This window comes from Myripristis murdjan, chromosome 3, assembly GCF_902150065.1.
Source record: "Myripristis murdjan chromosome 3, fMyrMur1.1, whole genome shotgun sequence".
NCBI classification, from domain to species: Eukaryota; Metazoa; Chordata; class Actinopteri; order Holocentriformes; family Holocentridae; genus Myripristis; species Myripristis murdjan.
Genome location: NC_043982.1, coordinates 41,057,367 through 41,078,742, shown reverse-complemented (window position 1 = coordinate 41,078,742; position 21,376 = coordinate 41,057,367). Strand labels below are relative to the sequence as shown.

The following is a 21,376-nucleotide window of genomic DNA, read 5'->3' as shown; positions in this document are numbered from 1 at the left end:
GGAAGAGTCTCACCACGCCTGTGGGTGGACCATCAGCTGATGAAAGCTGAGGACGATGAAACAACAAAATTAATTCAGCTGTCCTTGCACCGTGCACCTTGTCTCGTATAAGTTATTTTGATTCTTAATTTGATGACACCTTATGGATTTACAAATTGTACCCAGATCTGTCGTTTGTAAATGCCAACAGCTGACCGGGCTTCTTTCCTCTGCAGGGTTGGTTGACCACGGCCCTGCTCCCCACCAAGGTCCTGAGCAGCTACATGATGTCGATGTGCTTGTCCCAGCGAGCTCGCCACCTGAAGAAGCAGAAGCAGGGATAGACCAGCGGCCGGGAGGACGGACGGACGGACAGACGGATGGACCACACAGAGAGAGCGACCAACAATACCAAACAAAATATCGTCCAGCATCATCATGGACCGAGAGGAGAAAAAAGTGAAATTCTTCTGAGAAATGTCTCAGTGAGTTTCCCTCTCTGATCTACCTTTTTTTTTTTTTTTTTTTTTTTTTTTTTTTCTCGGTTCTTAGATGGTCTGAATCCAAACAGGTTAAAGGAATTAGCTTTATTCAGTGGAACACTAACTTCTCTAAAACCAAACACCTCCCAGCTACCCGGCTTAATGACAGGCACAAGACGACCATGTTAAAGCAGTTAACCAACAATAATCATGATTATAACCGATTATACTTTTCAAGTCTACTCACTGTAACCGTGTTATCACCTGGAGGCTGGACCGGTCTGACATTAGAAACTGTTGTGAGCGCAGTGATGTTGAAGGGGAGGGGCGATCAATATCTTACCAGAATCATGATATGAAACCAGATATCGTCTGGATTTCAGATACTGTAATGCCATGATATGACATAAGTGTTTTGGATGCTGCATTACAGTGAAGGGATCCAAATTCTATCTGTCATCATATAAATATCTTATGAAAGCACCAGTAGTTATTCCTTCAATATCGACACAATATTGATACAGAGGTTTGCTCAAAGATATCGTGATATTTGATTTTTGTCCACATCGCCCGGCCCTAAAATATGTTTCTGTTGAATTAGAAGCTGAAGGGACACAGTAAACCTTTTTCCCTGATAAAGCTGACGCAGCGATTTATCTCTCCTTCACTGAACAGGATTCAATGATTTCAGTGAAAAAAACACATATTTTATTGGGCACACGCCAAAGTAACAAAAACCAGTGAAATAATGGAAAATAGGTGTGAAAAAACATTTTCATTAACTGAAATAAAAATAAAAATGAAGCCAAAAATAAATAAATAAATAATCGAAACTGTATTTAACTGAAACACACTAAAATTACAGTGAAAATGTTTTTAGCTTGGGTCTTTGTCCATTGATTTTGTACCATTTTTTTTTAAATGGTATATTTTTGTTGAGTTTTTATCACGCAATACTTTTTCTGACCTTTCTGAATCTCGCCCTTGACAAATACTCCATCTTACAAAAAAAAAAAAAAGGCTAAAACTAACACTGGAACTATTAAAAACTCAGCTAAAACTAAACTGAACGAGTGAACTGGCTTTAAAAAGGAATAAAAAGTAAACTGAAAGTGAAAGCACAAAGGCAAAATGAAATGAAAATGAAAACGAATGGGGAAAAAATGCTAAACTATAAATTCCTCGGGCCACACGCAGCTTCCCTCATCTCCCACTCAGATGACCCCCCCCTCCGTGTGTCCCGGCCGCGCGCCGCGATAAAAGCCCTTCAGCATCACTGTGAGTTCATGCTCTGCGGCTTGAAAAAAAAAAAAAAAAAAGCTCTTTAGTGAAACACTGGACTGCGTTTAATAACTGTACATGACTCTGCAGTTTGAAGCTTTGTGTAAGCATTTTAATGTGTTAACCGAGACTTAAACACCAGGTACGGCAGATGGTACCGGCACTAACGGCGTCCTCATCGCCGCTCGATGTTTCACCGTTTCCGAAGCGCTCACACAATTCACGCGCCTCTATCGAAACCATGAGTGATCTTTTTGTTTTGCTCTTAATTGTGTGTTTTTCTCTGAAGATGTTGACGTGTTGATTACGGGACAACGTGTTGAACAGTAAACCCGAAACTTGATTTAATCTGTAGACATTTCGTTTAGAGTCTTGGTAGATAAAATATCCGATAGAGACGGAGAAGCCCTGTGGCTGTCGTGGAATGTTAAGTGTGTGTGTGTGTGTGTGTGTGTGTGTGTGGATACTAAATTGATTTTCCAATTTATTTCTGCAATCGGCTCGACTCAGTGTCCTGTGAGACAGCCGAAATGGAGGAAAAACAGGCATCATTTCTCCGCGCCGGTTCAAACAAATACCGAGAAATATTTTTTGACCCTAAGTCTTGTGGGCGGGCGCTGTAGTCGGCGCATTTGTTTGTTTGTGTTTGTTTGTTTGATTCTTTGTGCGGAGCGAGCAGGTAACAAGGGACCCGCATTCTGCATTTACAGCCAGCAGCATTTTCACAGGAATGTTGAATCTATGAAAATGATAAAAAAAAAAAAATCAACCAAATGCACGAACAAGGCGGTCATGTTAACATCCTTTGTTTTGAAGCAGCACTTGTATTGTGTACGTTTAAGTGTAAAACCTTTATTTTTTTGTATTTAATTTACATTTAGTTCTTAATGTGCAGTGAATACTGTTTTATTTCAGACCTTGTCCCGTTTCAGAAATACTCTTTTGAGCTTTTTTTTTTTTTTTTTCCCCCTTATGAATATGTGCACTTGTTTTTGCTCGGCTGACAACTTTGATATCATCATGGGGATTTACTGACGAGATAATTGCAGCCCACAGCATGTGTCTCTCTGAGCGTCAATAAATATGCTTTTCAAATAAGTTCCTCTAGTGTTTCGTCCATCCTTGCCTTATTACATTCCAGTTCCAGCTCTGTCACTCGCATTTCAAGTGGGTGCATTGTAGGATTCAAGGTATGGTGATGCTGAACCGCGCGTCTATTTATGCTAAATTCATGGAGAAGTCTGATAAGAGCCCCGGTGCCAGTTTCCATTGCTTATTGGAATTAGATAAGGTATGAATGAGCTCGGGAGATAAAAACCCACACGCTTCACGAGCAAATTAAGTTGACTCGTATTCTCACGCTGATGGATCGGGCGGACTCGGCTCCGTTTCTGCCCTGAAACGCCGCTGCTATTATTTGCATCACAAACATGAGTTGAAGACATTTTTGTAGCGTCTTTACGTCTCCACCTCCGCGTGTTTGCCGTCGATGCCGTCGCACCCGGACACCAGAAGAGCCCATCTGTCCCACACGTTGCCCCTCCGTGTATATCCTGTTTAAGACTTTTAAGTGCAAATATATCATCGGGTTTCACAAATGCCCTCGCTCAGCTCGAAACTCAACTTCCTTGAATGAAATTTAAAGCTTACTCGTCATCATTTTTCACCGAACCGAACGTGTTCCGACTCTTCCCTCCCCGACAGGAGCATCCAGTTCCCATGCCAACTGTCTCTGGGAGATTATTCCGGTACACTGGTATGGAAGCTGCCGGAAATGTGTCGTCACCGAGAAATGTAGGAGGGGAGAGTTGATGCGTGCGTGTGTGTGTGTGTGTGTCTGTGTGTGTCTGTGCGTGTGTGTGGGAAGAGGGGGTTGCCATAAGCAAGAACCAAGCAGAAGAAGTGGGTTGCAGAGACGTATATAAAGACTGGCTGCCTGGTGCTGAGAGTCCACAGCTCTCTGAGAGACACACACACAGACACACACACTCTCTCTTTCTCTCTCTCACCGTGACTTCGCAGAAGAGTTTGAGAGCCCGAAGAGCGGTGTTTTGTGGACACAGATGGGAAAAGAGACCGCGGCAGGATCGCTCTAATCTCCTCGCATCAAGCAGCACCCACAGGACAGAATATTAAACGGCTACAACGGTCACAGTGATTGAGGAGAGCGGAGCCGACGCATTTTTGACTCCGAACTGTGATTTGCGGCCTTTCATAAGGACGACGTCTGTCACTGCTTCTGAATCGTCTCTTCAAACCGTCGAGGCGGCTCATCAGACTTGAGACGTTTCCCCCCCCCCAACAAAAGGCTTCTAACCCACATCCTCCCCCCCCCCCCCCCTCCACCCTCCCATCCCGTCAATCTGTTCTGCACTTCTGCCATCCAGAGCGCGTTGACCGCCGTTCGCCATGGCGACCAGCATGGACACGCTCCCCGCCCATCTGCTGCCGTTGGTGATGGAGGAGTTCCCCCAGTCGCTGGCCACAGCTTGCGTGTGCAGGGCCGAGCAACGGGAGCCCCGCCTACGCTGCGTGCAGTGTGGCATCATCGAGGAGGAGGAGGAGGGCTGCTCCTCCCTGGAAGAGGACCAGGCCCAGCGCTCCTTCCTGCAGACCCTGGAGAGTCTGAGGAGAAGCACCAGAGGAGCGCCTCCAAAGAACCTCTAAACCGGGGGATCCCCGCGCACTTTGAACACGCTCGTCCTTCCTGGCGACCGATTTTGACGCCGACAGGGATCGTTGAGGGATGTTGACTTGACTCTGTAGCCTAATTAGCCATGCGACATACAACACCGAGGAGGACTTTGGTGGTGTTTTGGTAAAAGTTACCAATGCCGGACTTGGTACATGGCAGTGGAGAGAGAAGACTCTGAGTCAGTGTGATGAAAGACGGAGGACTGAGAAGAGCTGGCCATCATGTGCTGCCAGCAAATCCTTGTGTAGTATATGCCAGCTGTTATCTGTTCATATTTTAATATTCTGATTTTGAAATATACTTGTCATGCATATCCCTACATGTTGGATATGCCGTGGAGCGTCATCTTTCATTTGAATTCACTCCCACGTGTGAGAAGCGAGTTTCCTGTTGTCATCAATCCAAGGAGGAAAAAAAAAAAAAAAAAAAAAACCTGGAAGCTGTGCCTCACTCGATTGTGCAAAGGGGGGAAAGGTTACAGCTTTCAGATTGCCATTAGAGTGTTTTAAGTTTTCCATGTGGTGGCACTATTGGTACACTTGTTTGAGCTCAATAGCACAAACCATACCATATTACAAAACAAGCTGGAACCCCCCCCCCCCTCCTACCCCCACCCCCTCAACAAAAAGCCCATTTCAGATCTAAACTGCACACGAACATCTAATATCTGCAATCTGTAAACTGTCCCTGCTGCTCGTGCTCATATGCTACCCATGAATTCATACCACATTGGACTGCTTCTGAGAGGAAAAAAAATCCATCTCCATTTATAGAAATAAGACTATAACAAACATATTCTTCCGCAGTACCTCCACCCCCCAGGCCTGGGAATAAAAACAATTAAAATTTCACCCTTTACCTGAGTGGCAACCTGTTGCTCTGCTAAACCAGTCTTCCTGCAACCAGTCCCGTCATTCATTACCATGGCTATTTATTTTTGCCTAGGGAGTGTTTTTTTTTTTTTGTGGGTACGCTATGACTTTCTCAGCCTCAGGAATCCGATGTTTCTCTGGTCTAGGTGTATGAACTAGCTGTTACAAGCAGAGTAAGGCATTGCCTCTTTCATGGAAATGTTCTTGTGATGCACTTTTTTTCCATTTCTTTTTCTTTTTTTTGTATGCTTTGCAAAGCTCAATTTTTTTTTTTTTTTTTAAAAAAAAAAAAAAAAAAGAGCTCTGCAGATGTGAGCTGCCTTATAGATGCACCAGCTGCAGTCTGTGTAATTTTAGGCTGTGATGGAAATGCCCGCTCTTCTTTGAGAGTCATAAACTTTAAAATATGCATTCAGAGAAGAAACTCCTTTTAATAAAAATCAATTCAGTCACCAATGCAGTGTGTTGAAGTCAGAACGGCTGAAGCTCTGTGTGTGAAACAGACCCATACATGCCAGCAGATTCTTATGGGGTTTTTTTTTTTGTTTTTTTGCAGCATGCCAACAGGACTGCTACATCCTACATCCCCACTCCTCAGGCTAGAAATACACATTTTATAACTACACACCGCACAGCTGGAAGCACACTAACTTACAGCGTGTGCTGCAAAATTTCTTGAACTGATACTTCCACCCCAGTGAAATTTTGAAGATCAGGGTATTTGCAAGAAAACAGCGAAAACCTTTTTTTTTTTCATCAAGGATTTTCATTTCACTCTAAACCTGAGGCTTTGTGCAGATAAAATAATTAGTCCCCTAGTTCATATTTTGTAGCATATCTGAAAAATAGAAAAGAGGGTTGTAATAAAGTTGACTTTAGCTGAAACAATTATGCACACATACATTCTATATTGTGGAAAAATGCTGAACAACAGTTGTTTAGGGACTCATGGACTACAGACCCAGTGCATTTTTCTCAAGTTATACATCTGAAAACACAATATAACGCAGATGCAACAATGAACTGCAGAAAATGTCATGCAGAGGTTTCACAAACATATTTTAAGGTGATATTCTTGCTGTATCTTACAACAACATATTAGTGCAAGGGAAGAGAGGTAATATTCAGTGGAAAAAAAACTAAAGTGTTAAATTTATGAGAAAAAACTTGGGAAAGTAGTTTTTCTTTTACTTTTTGGTCAAGGTTGGGTGAGCCACACTCTGCAGACGCTGCTGCTCGCCGTGTCTCAGGCCTGCAGCTGACGACCTCATCAAATTCTGCTTTGCAACCGGATTTAGGAACAAGGGAATCCTGCTGATTTTAGCCCAGAATCACAAGATTGTTTCTTCTGAATTGGCCCAAGTCGCGGCGACGTCTCTTCAAAGTCCAGATGCTGATGAGAAGATTGTGATTCTGGGCTCAAACCAGCAGGATTTCCTCCTGACTGAATCTGACAGTGTAAGAAAAAATATTTATCCAAGTTTTTTCTCATAAATTTGTGATCTTATAATCTCAGAATCTTTCATTTTTTTCTCATTTGTGAGTATTTTCTTGTGTCATATAGTAATCATATCATAAAATGACCCTCATTTCACATCCCTGTGAGGACCCATCTCCTCATATTTAAATTATTTCTGCTGGTACTTTTCTGCTATCACTGTTCCTTGATGGTCCTGCTGGCCGTGCAAAAGTGCTGAATTGATTTTCCGAGCCACTTAGACACGTTTTGGTGTTCTACTTTATTAGCTCCATACAGTTCAGTGGGTTACAGCGTTGCGAGGACACCTTACGAGAGGCTGGAGTATTAACAAACAAATAGGCGCTGGTGCACGGGTGTCACGAGCACCAATCCTCATTACCCCGCCGTACTCTGCTCACTGATTACATGTACATACATGATTGGACTTGCCCTTCCATCTCGCTTGCCTCACTGCAAATCGCTGCCACATTGGCGGGTTCACTTCATTCGGGCACGGCATGCTATTAAGGGGTTATTTGTATAATTTACCACTTCTAATTCCAAGGCTCAGCCATATTGGCAGGAACATTCAAGACTAAATTGAGTGTGAAGATTGAGAGGAATTAATGTCTGCTGGACTGTGAGCTGAATGTGTGCCTTCAGTGGGCCCTGGGCCACCACAAGGACAAGAGTCTGAGCAGGATTTGTACGTTAAAGGTTGACTTAGCAAAGTCAATAATTGAGCTACTCTCTGGGACTTTGTCTGCCCCAAAGCAATCAGCCATTCTTTTTTTGTGGGATGAGAGGAGGGAGGCAAGCAATCTCCAATAGAACTATCAGGCTTGTAAGTGGTTCAAGGAACAAAAACAAAAAAAAAAAAAAAAAAAAAAAGTGAAAATGAACAGAATTTATTTTTTAAAGGAACAGAAATGAGAGGTTTTCCAGACATCTGAAACAAAACATTACTTATTCACAAATCAGATTATACTATGTTTTTTTTTCTGTTTCCTTGAAAATGGTCTTCATAGCATGCTTTTTTTCTTCAGATAATTAGTATTTTACTTTTTTCCTCAATATGTAAAGAAGTCCTAATATCACATTTGCAGCTTTTTCTTTCATAATTACTTCATAACTCATAATTACTTCATAATTACTTTTACATGGTTGGATAGAAAATACAGAGATTTTACAACAAAGTTCAGCATCTCTATCTGGTACAAACATGTTTCCAGTGCTGCTTCTCTCAATTCACAGATATTAAGACGCATAATAAATGAAGTATACCTGGCTATCCTTTGTAGGCTTAATTTTCTTACATAAGCAGTTCAAAAAAGCATTCAACCCACACTTGAATATCTTGAATATTGGGTGACTCAGGACAGCACTCCAATAATAATATCTTTATTGCCACACAGACGTTTTGGGCAAGTCGCCCTTCCTCGGCGCGCTGTGCCAATCAAACAAAGCACGCCATGGCAGCACAGGTGAGTACAATTTATAATTAAACTGGTTCAGCGTCAGAACCAGGGGCTAAATAAACATCCAGCGTCAGCCTACATAAACCTCACAACATCAAAAGCATCATACATAAAACGCTACACTGTCTTGTCATTTTCATTCATAAATATAAAGGCAGGCCGATGTCACCTCCACAAGAAAACCCTCAGGTAGGCGCAACAAACTCAAAAGCCACTCAAACTCAAAGGAAAAGTAAAAAACCTCCCTTAACTTTGTTTTTAGGCAGACATTCATATCACATGTCCTGCCGTGGTTACTCTGGAAACTTACCAGATAATCCCAGCGCCTAACAGTGCATGTTTCTCCGTCTCTGTTAATGCTGATGGTTGAAACCACATGTGAGCCTGGCTGGGCAGTACAGGGAAAATTGAGAAAATTCACTGAAAACCAAAACGTTCACCAAACTCACCGAGAGCACTCCAACTGATGTCGCCAACCAAAGTTTTCATTTCTATTCTGTGTTTTTGAAGTTGCATTCAAATTGCACATGTAAAGGAAGTCCTAAGATTTCATTATATTCCAGAAAGGCCAAGACTAGTGGCAACCCCTGCTTCGTTTTTAGGATCTAATGGATTTGAAATATTCATCAAGAATGAGTTTGGTGACCCAACAAGTAAAATCTGAGGTTTTCAATAAATTTTGAGGTAACTGTTGATGTAGTGCAATTTCAAACACCTTACTTTCTAATTATTACCTACTTACCATGAAATTTACTACTCACTAAAATGAAGTGTTACTGAATTTGGCAGTTTTCCCTGTAATGACCAGCCAGGCTCTCATGTGGTTTCAATAACAATATTAACAGAGATGGAGAAACATGGCTACATGATCCCTACTGTAAACTACTGGCATTATTTTGGTAAATTGCCGAAATAACATGACAGGAACTGTGATGAGAATGAGTACCTAAAACCTAAGACTGTTTTTTTTTTCCATGCCACATAACATTTTGAACGGCTTGTTGTACCGCCTACCTTAGAGGTGAAATAGTCCAGACTTTATATTTTTATATTTATGACTGAAAATGGCACGACACTGTAGCGCTTTCGGTTGTTGACGTTTGTATTAAGTGTTACCCAAGATGTTTTTCTTGATTTCAATGACAGCTGTGATGATAGGCGACTGTTGCAAAGGTATTTCGCACTTCATGGATGCTTTGGCCCAACATACTGTAGCAATAAAGAAACTCAGAATAACAACTGTCGTCCAACAGAGAATGTAGAAAACAACTGACCAAAATCTCTGTTGCGTGGTGAAAATAGATTAGCAATAAGAACATTTACTTCTGTGAAAAGTTTGCAGTTAATTACTTTAAGTGATCCGTGACTTTTATCAGCCTCTGCTGGTGATTAAAGGATCACAACAATTCTCTGCCTGTCAATGTCACAGATAAGAAATTCCAATTTTTTAGAGGGGTAAATTAGCCGGTTGGGACGGTGATCCCACAGAAACGTCCAGAGAGGAGCAGATGTTGCACCGTGTTAAAACGGAGGCTGAGGGCAGGGCTGCCCCTTGAGTTCGCTCTCGTTCGCTGTGTCTGTGGAGCCGGAGGAGACGGTCCATCTGTCATCTGTCCTTGAACCCATCAGTATTGTTGATTGAAAACATTACTTATCTTTTCGCAGATGATATCATTATCTTTTTTGCAAAATGTTATTGAATCAGTGCCTCAGATTATGGGGCACAAATACGCAAATGGTGCTTCTCTGCCACCGTCCTCTGTAATTTTCATGTGATTTATTGTACTTTGGCTCAGCTTGTCCTCTGAAATATTATCAGTGTTGTACTTTCTCCTTTCTCTCTTTTGAATAATGCCTGAACATAATGGGAACAAAAACCTGATCTATTTGTATTGAAATTATAAAAATAAGTATAAAGCATAAAGCATAAGCATAAAAAATAATCATAATGCTGCTTTGTTATTTGCTTTTTTTTTTTTTTACCTGAAGGATAAAAATGCCTTGCAATGACTGTTGCAAGGTTATTATCATAAATGTATACTGAAATAACACAAACTAGATGTGAAAAACAATTTTGTTAACTTAAATAAAAATATAAATGAGGCTGTACTAAAAAAAATGGTAACTAACTCAAACTGCACTGTGTGTTTACAAAATGAATTAAACTAACCTAAAATTATGGAGAAAATGTCTTTATTTTTTCAGTGTTGTCATTTTATTTAATTTAAAAGTGTAGTATTTTGGGTGGATATGGAATTCATCTTCCAGTTTTTAAGCTGCGGCAGATTTTTACGCAGCAGATGGCTCATTAAAGTGAAAGACTAAAACGAACACTGGAACTAATAAAGAACTAAACCAAACTAGCAAACAAGCTTTACAAACATTACATTAAACCCAAGCTGAAACTGAAAACAAAAAGGGACAAAATGAAAATTAAAACTAATGAAAAATACAAAGCTGACTTAACCTTGGTCTGTGGCCAGCTCCTGGAATTTTGGATCGTCATGGAATCACATAGGGTGGGATTTTTTTGTTCGGAAATAGCAGATATTACATGTGGGATGTTGAGTTTTGAGGTTCAGCCGCTGATCAGCTCATATTTTCTGATCATTATGAGCCCTGGCACAGGACTAATCTCACTTATTACCCTCCTAACACTGGATCCTGTGTCAAGTTGTCCGTGTGTCTCGTTGGTTTCCTGACGCTGATGGGGCTTAACCTCCATTTCTGCTTGAACAAATGCAAAAAAAAAAGCTTCATTTTTCAAAGGACATCCACTCAAACCTGTATCTGTACCAGATCTGCATCATATTCAATCGATAAACTGACACCAGGTGATCAATTTAGCAGAACTAGTTTTGCTGTGACAGACTGTCCACAGGTGCACGAAGGCATCCGTGCACCATAGTGTGGATTACGTACGAGTGTATATTCGATTGCATAACGGTGTGCTGCAAAGTAGAAAGTTGTCCACCTGCCAAACTGATATGAATCACACCACATACGCCGGTGCTACACTTGGCGAGGAATTACGCAAGTGTTTTATTTTCTTCCTGCTGTTTGGTAACAGAGAGAGGAGGGAAAAAAAATCAGCATAAAAATTTCTGTGTCACAATGGGGGGAAAAAAATACACTGTAAAGTATCGCAGCAAAGGTTCAGCTTGTGACTTTTGTCAAGAGGTAGAGTACATAAATGGTGACATGTCGCCTGTTCTTGTCCGGATCGGTTCTCGTCAAAGTCTAACCAGCTGCTCAGGTCCGGCTGACTTTCACCACCGACTGAAAAACCGAATGCATCTTTAGCATTTTGTGTTTGTTTGTTTGATTTGTGGCAAATAATCCGTGTCTCTCCACCTCTCGTGTCTTGTGATTTTTGCTTACATGTGCTGCCAGGCCTTTTCTAGCAAATTCTCAGTGGGGAAATTAAATGTCTACTCTACTCTGTACAGCATATTCTGTTGATTCTAACTTCTTCTGTAACTTCTTTTGAAATATGGCATGTCTATACTGAGTGATCCCAAACCTGAGATGCTATTTTTATTGGCAGCACTATTGCATAACCATTTATAATGGGGGTGTGTTAAGGATCTTTTTATCCACATTTTCCTGTCAACTAGCATTGTACTTCACACACAGCTGAGCACTGTAGATATGGGCAAAGCCTGTGCCTACCCACTGTATAACACCTAAATAGTTTACTGTCTCTTTGTTGCTTGCATTGTATGTACAAAATACACGGAGAGGCTGTTGTGACACTGAGTTGCAGCCGCGTTTGTGCAATTTGCAGTTCGCTTGTTTCAAAGCTTAGAAAATCCTTCTGCTTCTCCTAATCAACATCTCGGCGTTTGCGATTGGCATGAATTTAATAAGGGAAACCAATAGAGGATCATTTCTTTTACCTGGATTCACCTCAGCAGTGTGCCTCCTAACAAGTGTCTCTAATATTTGGTGCATTCGGTGGATGGCAGTTACCTGTTTGGGACGATTCAGGTGTTACAATTAGTCAGGTTAGGCCTCTAGACTGGTGCTCAGGTGCTTACTGCACTGCTGCATAATGTGAAAAATGTATGAAAATGTTTTTTGGGGTCGTCGTCCCTTTTTTAAAATAACTGATCAGGTTTATCAGGTTTGTTTCATTTGTGTTTTCATTGTAAGGTTACTATTTTTGAGTTATTTTATTTATTTACTGATCTTTACATATAGTGAGCACTTTCTGGAACCTAATGGGAATCCAAACAAGGAATAAAGAATCAGGCACATGTATGTTATGCTTAATCTATTTTCTAAACTGTGCCGCTTTTTCATTTGAATGTTACCATTGACAATTTAGACAAACGCTGAGGTTTAATAGTAACGAATGTCCAGGATTTTTTTCTAGGATAATCCCTTTTGCTTCTAGGCTATACTTGAGTATTTTTTTTTTTTTTTTTTTTTTTTTTACATGCAGTTGAGTCTCTCTGTAAAGTAATTACCATATTTCACCAATTAATCGCCGGGCCACACATAGCCGTCTGGTTCTTTTAAACGCCTGGGGTCTGCACCCATTTTGCGTATTAACCCTATAAAGCCATTTGTATCATATATGATACACATTTTCAATTCCGTTTTTCGTTTTCAGTTTAATCAATACTTGACCAAAATACTGTTGTATACCTTTGAACACTTCCCCTGTTCACCCTGGACCATACCATTGACACTTCAAGTACATATCATATATCATACACCAGAAAGGTTGTGTAATAACATATTTTTTTATTTATTTTTTTAATATATATTTTGTTATAGGACTAAATAAAGGGTTCAGTTTCAAAAAATTAGAATTTTCTGCCAATTCTTTCACAGTTCAAGCTTTATAGGGTTAAACACCCACCCGAATAACCGCCAGGGTGATTATTTGCATTATATTGAAGTAAACCCAAAATAAGGCTATTCACCTTATTTTTGCAGAAGTAAACAGTTAGCCGCACAATAACTGTGCGGCACTTCCGTTTTCTGTCAAAATAAGAGAGCTAGCTAACGTTAGAAAAAAGGGTGTACCGTAATCTTAAATCGACCGACTAACTCTTATTTTGACAGAAAACGGAAGTGTCAGAGGGAACGACTCACAGCGCGAGCGGTTTGCACTGTTTGTATGTACAGATATGTTTACCTTATGCCTTACAGTACTTTTGTACTACAAAATATGTTGGACAGTAACTTTCATCACAATAATGGCCTGGTGCAGGTCTGTGCAAAAATAAATAAAGGCCTTCAGCGAATAGCCGCCTGGTTCTTTTAAACGCCTGGGGTCCAAGTTGATTTTGCGTATTAAATGCCTGCTATTAATTGGGGAAATACGGTACCTCTGCTTGATGACACAGTCTGTGTTTATTTGAGGGGGAAGAGAGTTACATATCTATAAGGGTGTCCATACTTTGATCAAACTAATCGAGTATAAACAAACAAACTCAAGGTTTCATTCCGACTGAACTCTCCTCAGCTTCGTGGGTTTGTCTCTGAAGAGGGAGCATTTTTGATGAAGGACAAAGACCCGGGAATTGTCCTCGCTCTCTCTCCCCTCTTCTGGCTCGGTGATGAATAACCCTTTCTACTTTCCACCGCTCTACCAGGAAATGTAAATGTGGCCCTCTTTTCCCCGCACATCAAATCAACACGGTACACAGCCATTGTCTCTTGTCAGTCACGCTGAGCCCAGACGCAAAGGGATCATCTTGCTCTACACTCTCATGTGCTTCCCCGTAATTATCAAGCCGGAGCCTGAGTGAACAGAGATTTTGAAATGGACTTCCTGGGCTCTTGGCATGATTAGGTTTTTATCATGTCTGGGAATGCAGAGTGCAACAGAGACAACAGGCGTGTTCATCTACATGCTAATCAAATGGCAGCGTGCTCTGATGCCCATGGCCTGCCTGCATGGCCAAATGCTTAGAGCTCGGAAGGCTTGATTATAGAATAAAACCCTGTGCATCCAAAGCAGAAAAACCCTCAAAAATAAAGACTTCTAATATGACTCTCCTTGGTTTGAGAGCACAAGCTGTTTTAGACATCGTATTGTTTCTTATTTAGTAAAGTGAACCAGTGGATAAGATTAGATGACAAATTTGTATGATACTCCACTGGCATAGTCATAGCCATGTCATTTACAATGCATTACTATGCAGGAATGACAACTGACAAGAGGCATTTTGCAAGGTCACCTGTCGCAGAGGATTTAAAGGAAAACTCCCAGTGATTGAATGAGCTCCCAGAGTAGACAGAGGAACGGAGAAAAAAAAAAAAAAGAAAAGAAAAGAAAACAAAGAAATGCATTGCTCTCGAGCTCTCTGGTGGAGGTGATGTTGTGTACATGTCGGGAGTCATTTTAAGGTGAACAACAGGCACGCACCGGCAAGGGAGAACTGCACTGAACTCGGCAGCATGATTTGAAAGAGGAGGAAGAATGAATCCTGACGAACCAATTTATGTGATGTGTTGTGTGTGTGTGTGTGTGCATGATGTGACAAGCCCAAGTCAGCTCGGAAATTAAGCTGATTTTACGTACTCTTGGTTCTTGTTACACTCTTCGTCCTCCTCTTTTACAAGAACAAAGTCTGGCTCGTCTCTGGCTCTTCCCTTGCCTGCCTCGCATCCATTTTAGGAAGCCTGTGGTACTAGTCGTCATCAAGGGCACTGTAAGCGTTCATCAGACGACCGATTATTCCTCTATTCTCCATTCCCTGTCCCTCTCATTTGATTTCCATCAGTGGGTCTTGTTCTCTTGCTTTCTCTGTCCCACTCCTTAATTAGCCTCAGAGCAGACACAAAGAGAAAGTTGCGATAATGAAGCAAGGGGGAGAGAAATTCCAATTTGGCGCACAGCTAACCCTAGAGAGACAGACTATTCCATTCCTCCTTCATCCTCCTTATAGGCCACACTGGAAGTTAATGTGCAGGCACCTCCGAAATTTATAGATTTAAGCTGCGCCCGCATCCACAAATCATGTCTGCACAAAAGATGTGGACAAATTAATGAAAAGCCCCAGTGGGCACATATATACGTTCAGTGTCCACTTTATCAGGTCCATGCATACAGTCAATGCAGCAGCTCTAAATATAACTACAAATTCTACCTTTTAACAAAGTTTATAATGTTCAGTTTGTGTTGACATTGTGGAGAATGTGTCGCTTTACTTCTGTGTTTATTACTGAGGTTGTAGTTTGCAGAGGTCTTGTACTGGACTACATTATACTGAGAGGTGTTTCTGATTTTTTGTCCTCCCTATTCATATACATAAGGAGGGACAGAATAGTGGAAACAGCTCTCAATAAAATGCAGTCCAGTCCAGCAGCAGCACTAACTATGAGCTCAATGCCAAACATAGAAGTGAATGAACACCTCTATTACTGTGATAAAAAAGAAAAGCTGAGCATTATAGGCAGCGGGAAAGGAAACTTTATGGCACAACAGTTGGATTGGATTGTACAGATGGACCTAATAAAGTGGACATTGAGTCTACCTATACTGTGCTGGGACAAGTATTTGATATTACGATTTATTGTTATTTTAGTTTTTTGAATTCTCCTCTAGTTTGTGGTTGTTAAGTTTCATGAGGCTGTGAATATCCTAGAGGTCACAATAGGTCACAAGAACACATGTGGACTGCAGGGTTTGTGGCCCAAACTGCATGGGATTAGCAGAAGGTGGGCATGTCTGCAAAGGGGAGAGCCGTGGCTGCCCAGAGAACCCATTTTCATTCAGACATCTGGAGGTCAAATCAATGCCAAATCGATTCAGTCATTAAAAAAAAAAATGTTTTAAAAAATCGTAAAAAAAAAAATGTGATACTTAAGTGAATCCATCCCCTCGCCCCATGCCTAATACACTGTATGTACGCAGATATTATGAAATGTAGGCGTCAGTGTTGAGGATTTAACCATTCAGAAGAAAAATATGCGTTTAAATTATTAATTTTCTATACAAGTGCTTTCATAGTCATGTCTCATGGGCCGTTTAAAAAGCTCTCCTCTCTCTCCAAGCATCGCAGATACAAGCCGAGCATATTTCCAACATTCGTCTAAATTTGCTGTGGATATCAGACATTCATTTCACGTCTGTATTCTACAACTAATGCACTCGTATGTTCTTAAGGCGCAGAGTGAAGTGGTGATCACAATCCCCGGGGGAGACAAACTGATAAGAGGATTGATTGACAGATCATGGGGTGTTTCCAAGGCATAATTTATCTCGGAACGGCTGCTATAAAGTTCACACTGAGGGAGATAATGTCATTTTGCGCCTAATCAGCTAATGGATCCTAAATCCATTTTTTAGTGTGCATATAAGCTGAACACCATTACCCTAATTGTGATGCACAGGCTCTGGATGGAGTGAACGACAGTGAATGTTATTTCGGTTTAAGCCCACTCTAACCTCAAACATGTGGGGGATGGATTATGACAGAGAAAGTGATGGATGGGTGCAGTATTCCCTCCTTCGTTAACTCTGCCCCTGGTACTCTGTTTGCATCAAAGGGATTAGATCATGTTTACTGGAATTCAGGCATAAATTGGCATTAACACACATATGCGGTTTTGTCGTGAGCGCTATTTATTTAATTATTTTGTTATTTTTGCATGTGCATCCACTTGTACATGTAAAAAATAACGCAATTTACATAATATAGAGATGACAAAATACAGAGAGTGGGGAAAAAAAAAAGTGGTGTTTTTCAAGGGGAAATGAAAGGAATAAAAGCCTCAAGGACTTATGTCAAAGGAAACAAAGGAGTGGAAAGAGAAATGCGTGCAACAATTGTTGAGAAGGTGCAGCTGAAATACAAAAAGAAAAAGACATCAGGAGGAGGAGCGGACGGCGCAACAGCACAGAGATTAAAAAAAACAGCTTTTGTTGTTAAAATCTACAAGACTCCATCAAGACGACTCAGCCGACTGACCTTCATCAGATGAAAAGGAATAGAAATAGATGGCAAAGGCCTTACATAAGGAGTGTGCGCCGGAGCCCAGGTGGTAATGCCGGCCGAAATGACTTGTTGACATCGGTAATGTCAACAAGCACTTTTTCTTTCTTTCTATTGAATCTCAATGTTTTTTTTTTTTTTTGCGGTTTATGCTTTCCCTGTTACATTGAATGTTGTATATGACTGGTTCCAGGCCTCGCTATTATCGGTTGGGCCGATTGCCAACACATGGGATCTATGGTACATACTCTGTATATAAGGTCCTTGCCGTCTATTCCTATTCATCTGATAAAGGTCAGTCCCATTCCTCAACACTGCCTTTCAGCTTCTTTTGAAGTGCAATCTCTGCATACAGTTATCCTTCATGACATGGGAACACAACATTGTGCATCTTTTTTGGATGCCAGACAAAATCCGGAGCCATTCCTCACAGGTCTTATCACAGCTCATGCATTTGGTTGTCACTAAGAACTATTTTGAGTTTAAAAATGAATTATATCTGCAAGCCACAGGCTGTGTGATGGACACATGAATGACTACCAACTTCGCTAATTTACATCTTGGTTATATTGGTCATTTTTACATCTTTGACCGGACACGCAACACATTTCCTGGCAACATTTTCCTGTGCAAGCAAATCAGATTTTTGCCTGCATGTGACAGTTCAGATTTTTTCTTATCAGTGTGAACACGAGCATCTGATGTGACCACTTCCTGGTCTGAAATCAGATACGTTTTATGTTTCTTGGTGATGTCGACGGCTCTGTGAACCATCGGATCAGAATTCATGTGGTTTGTTTTGTTTTGCTTCTCAGCTGAGCAGGCTCACATCACTGTCAACGCGTCATTATTCATTCACTGTCGGCAGTGGTGAGCCAAAGCAAAATATGGAAGAAGGCAGCATTAACGACAGGGAGACAGAAAGCCTGCAAATTTAATAGCTATATGGGGAGATGCTTCACTCCGAGCCCTTTTCTGCCTTCTTGCACTCGGCCTCAGCAGCTGACCAGCTGTCACCACAGGAAACAACTGCACTGCTATTTCATTCATTTAGACAATGCACTGTTTGGTTGTTCAGCGTGCATTCTTGTTGTAAATGTGCCCGTATGAGGTTATAGCACTGCTTTGTATACGAGTCTCACACAAAGATGAATGTGAACGGGGTCTGTACATAAAGTGCAGTTGATTTTCTTGCTTCATCAAGTACAAAGCAAAACGCCTCATGATATTTCCCCTTGTGGGACAAATAAAGTATGATTGATTGATTGATTGATTGATATGTTACTGTGTGAATCGGTGTTGTGCACGTGGTGCTCATCACCAGGAGTCAGCTCCCTTTGTCCAAGCTGTGATTTTTATGCCCTTGCCTATGTTGCCTTATCCGAGTTGGGCTTTAAACACCACACGCCAATTCTCTTTGTCCAACTTGGTTCTTCTTACCACTGAGACAGGAAGAGGACTCTTTTTCAAAGTAAAAGACTGCCAAGTTACATTTTTCCCTTTCTCTGACCTGTTTATGTTTGCCTTCCTCAGTCATTTAGATCATCTGCCTGCCAGCTAAATAGGAACGAGACTGTGGTCCATTTTGTTTTAGAATAAACAAAGCCACAATGCTAGAATCTAGACCTACACTGCATGGACAAAATCCAGAGGCATTAATATGGAGTTGGTTCCTCTTTGCAGCAGAACAGCTTCCACTCTTCTGGGAGGCTTTCTGCCAGATGTTGGAGTGTCTGTGGGAGTTTCTGCCCGTTCATCCAGAAGAGCATTTGTGAGCTCAGACTCTGATGTTGGACCAGAGGGCCCGGCTCACAGTCTCTGTTCTAGTTGATCCCAAAGGTGTTGGATGGGGTTGAGGTCGGGGCTCTGTGCGGGCCGGTCCAGTTCTTCCACACCAAACTCAGCCGGCCACGCCTTTATGGAGCTGCTCTGTGCACTGGGGCTCAGTCATGCTGCAGCATTTCACCAGCTGACTTGTTGCAGCGGTGGCTTCCTATTACATTACTATTACAGCAGCACGCTGGAACTCAGTGAGCTCTTTAGAACCAGACGTTCTTTCACAAATGTTTGTAAAGGCAGACTGCATGGCTCGCTGCTGGATTAAATACACCTGTGGCAACGGGACTGAATGAAACACCTGAATTCACTGATTAAGAGCTGTGGCCCAGGACTTTTGTCCATGTTGTGTATGTGGAGGTTCTCAGTCATTTTCATGGATCATGGTTAGCCACATAGACTTGAATCAAGGGCAACTCTCAAAATCTACAAACAAAAATGATTGTGGAATTCTAAAACAAATGTAGATTTTCAAGAATCTAAATTCAAGTCCAGCTGCCCTCAATTCAACTCTGTGTGGCTAAAATCCAGACAAAAAAAGTTTTATTTTACAAATCTAAAGCTCAATAATTATTACTTTGAATGCATTGTCCTTTGTAAGTGCACCTGGTAAAATCGGCCAACTGCAGTTTATACACAGACCAAACAGTCCAGGCATAAACACAGCTGCACTTCATAACTCAATGCCAGGACACGCAGAGGTTCACCAGGCACCTCTGCACATTAAACTGACTGAGGAAAGGAATGTCCTTCCTACTGACAGGAAACCGAAAGACAAAAATAACGATCTAAATGCACATGGTTGTCATCCACCAGCTTTTTAAAACGGCCTCCCTGTCAGTCAGCTTCACGGGATAAAAAACGATTTGCTGTGATGACGAGACTTACTTTAACCCTTTATAGGGCAAGTGACTATTTTTGGTAATTTCAGAAATTTTACATATCAGGCCCATCCCCTGTCTCAGTTAGTTCAATAATCATTTGGTCTTCACCCAGCCAATCAGCAAAGATCGCTCTACATCCCAGGTCACATGATTGTGGCATTTGACCAATCTCAATGGCTTTGATTTTCTATTCCAAATTAAAAATTTTAGAAAAATTTTACAGAAGTAATAAAGTCCTGTCATGTTCTCTAATAACAGTCTAGGGTTGTTGTTTTTTTTTTTTTTTAATTTCAAAGTATTTCAATGCATGCCCTATAAAGGCTTAAGAGGAAGGAAGCGGTTTTTGACCATTTTTGTGAGAAATGCTACGGAGACGACCGGCTAGCCACAGACTTTACCAAACTAAAACCAGTACAAAGAAAACACCCACTGAAAGAAAAAGGAAAGACTACTGCTCGGCCATGTCTCCAGTTTCTAACTAGTTGTACACCATAGCCTGGAGCTCCTGTCTTTACTTAAAAAAACACTGCTACAGCTCCGTTCTTTCAAGCCAGCCCTCGGTACGTTGTTCAGCTAGGGACCCATTACAGCCTATAGAAGGGGCAAAAACCTCAAAGAGCTCCTTAGTGCAGGCTCGTAAAACCCCACTAAAACATATTTTTTTCCACAGTGTGTAGGCTACGTGATGGCAATTACAAGTGCGGTATCAGCATCCAGCGCAGGTGCACCAGGCCGCTGAAGATGTTCCCCAACCGGGATCAGGGAACTCCACGAACATCGAAGGCAGAACCTGAATAAAGTGGAGCCACAGAAGCTGAATAGGAACAGGACGGACACTGAACTGAACATTTCAAAAGTTCAAAACACAATGACGATTGATGCTCTCCGTCTTCAACAACCCATCAGTCCATGATAAATGTCCTTTTTCAAACAGGAAACTCACAGCACAATCGATTATATTTGGAGACTGTCCATCTAAAAACTGTTGTGCTTTTTCGACACGTTTCCTGTAGGATTTACTATGACAGGCTGCATCTAGTTACTACCACTAAGTGAGTCTCACGGGGCTCTTATAAATCTGTCTTATGAATTTTCAACCTGTGATAGCATGTGGTTCACAGAGTAAAATGAGGGAAAATTAATACTCTCGTCTACAAACCATACCAAGGAGGAGAGTGTCCATTTTTGTGAGCTGACAACATAAATACCGTGTTGTCGAAATTTGGTGAATGATGCTCGGATTTCCGCTTTCCGGTGAATACAGCATAAGCAGGAGTTTTTGTCTGATTTTTTTCACCCGTAATTAACAAAATGAAAAGGCGTTTTTTTTAAGTAAGAGCCGCTCAAACTTTGCCTCTCCGTGCTTCCTATTGTAACTCCGCTGCTTGTTTGGTTGTTAACGTAAAACCTCACCTCAGACTTGCTGCAATCGGTTTATATGGAGTTTAAATGG

At 41.3% G+C, this 21,376-nt stretch overlaps 1 protein-coding gene across 2 annotated transcripts in view; it reads left to right on the top strand.

The window, feature by feature from the left end:
• hsd17b12b (hydroxysteroid (17-beta) dehydrogenase 12b) overlaps positions 1 to 20,754 on the top strand; it is a 50,388-nt gene extending 29,634 nt beyond the window's left edge. The window contains exons 11-12 of one of the 2 annotated variants that reach the window (XR_003927900.1): positions 216 to 464; positions 20,594 to 20,754. Coding sequence is in view for 1 of the 2 variants with exons in the window: in XM_030046547.1 (XP_029902407.1) it covers positions 216 to 323 (108 nt within the window). In the remaining variant the exon portion in view is untranslated. Of the gene's footprint in view, positions 1 to 215; positions 2,841 to 20,593 lie in introns of those variants that run through there. The other variant, XM_030046547.1, reaches the window with a different exon arrangement.
• Positions 20,755 to 21,376: the final 622 nt, after the last annotated feature.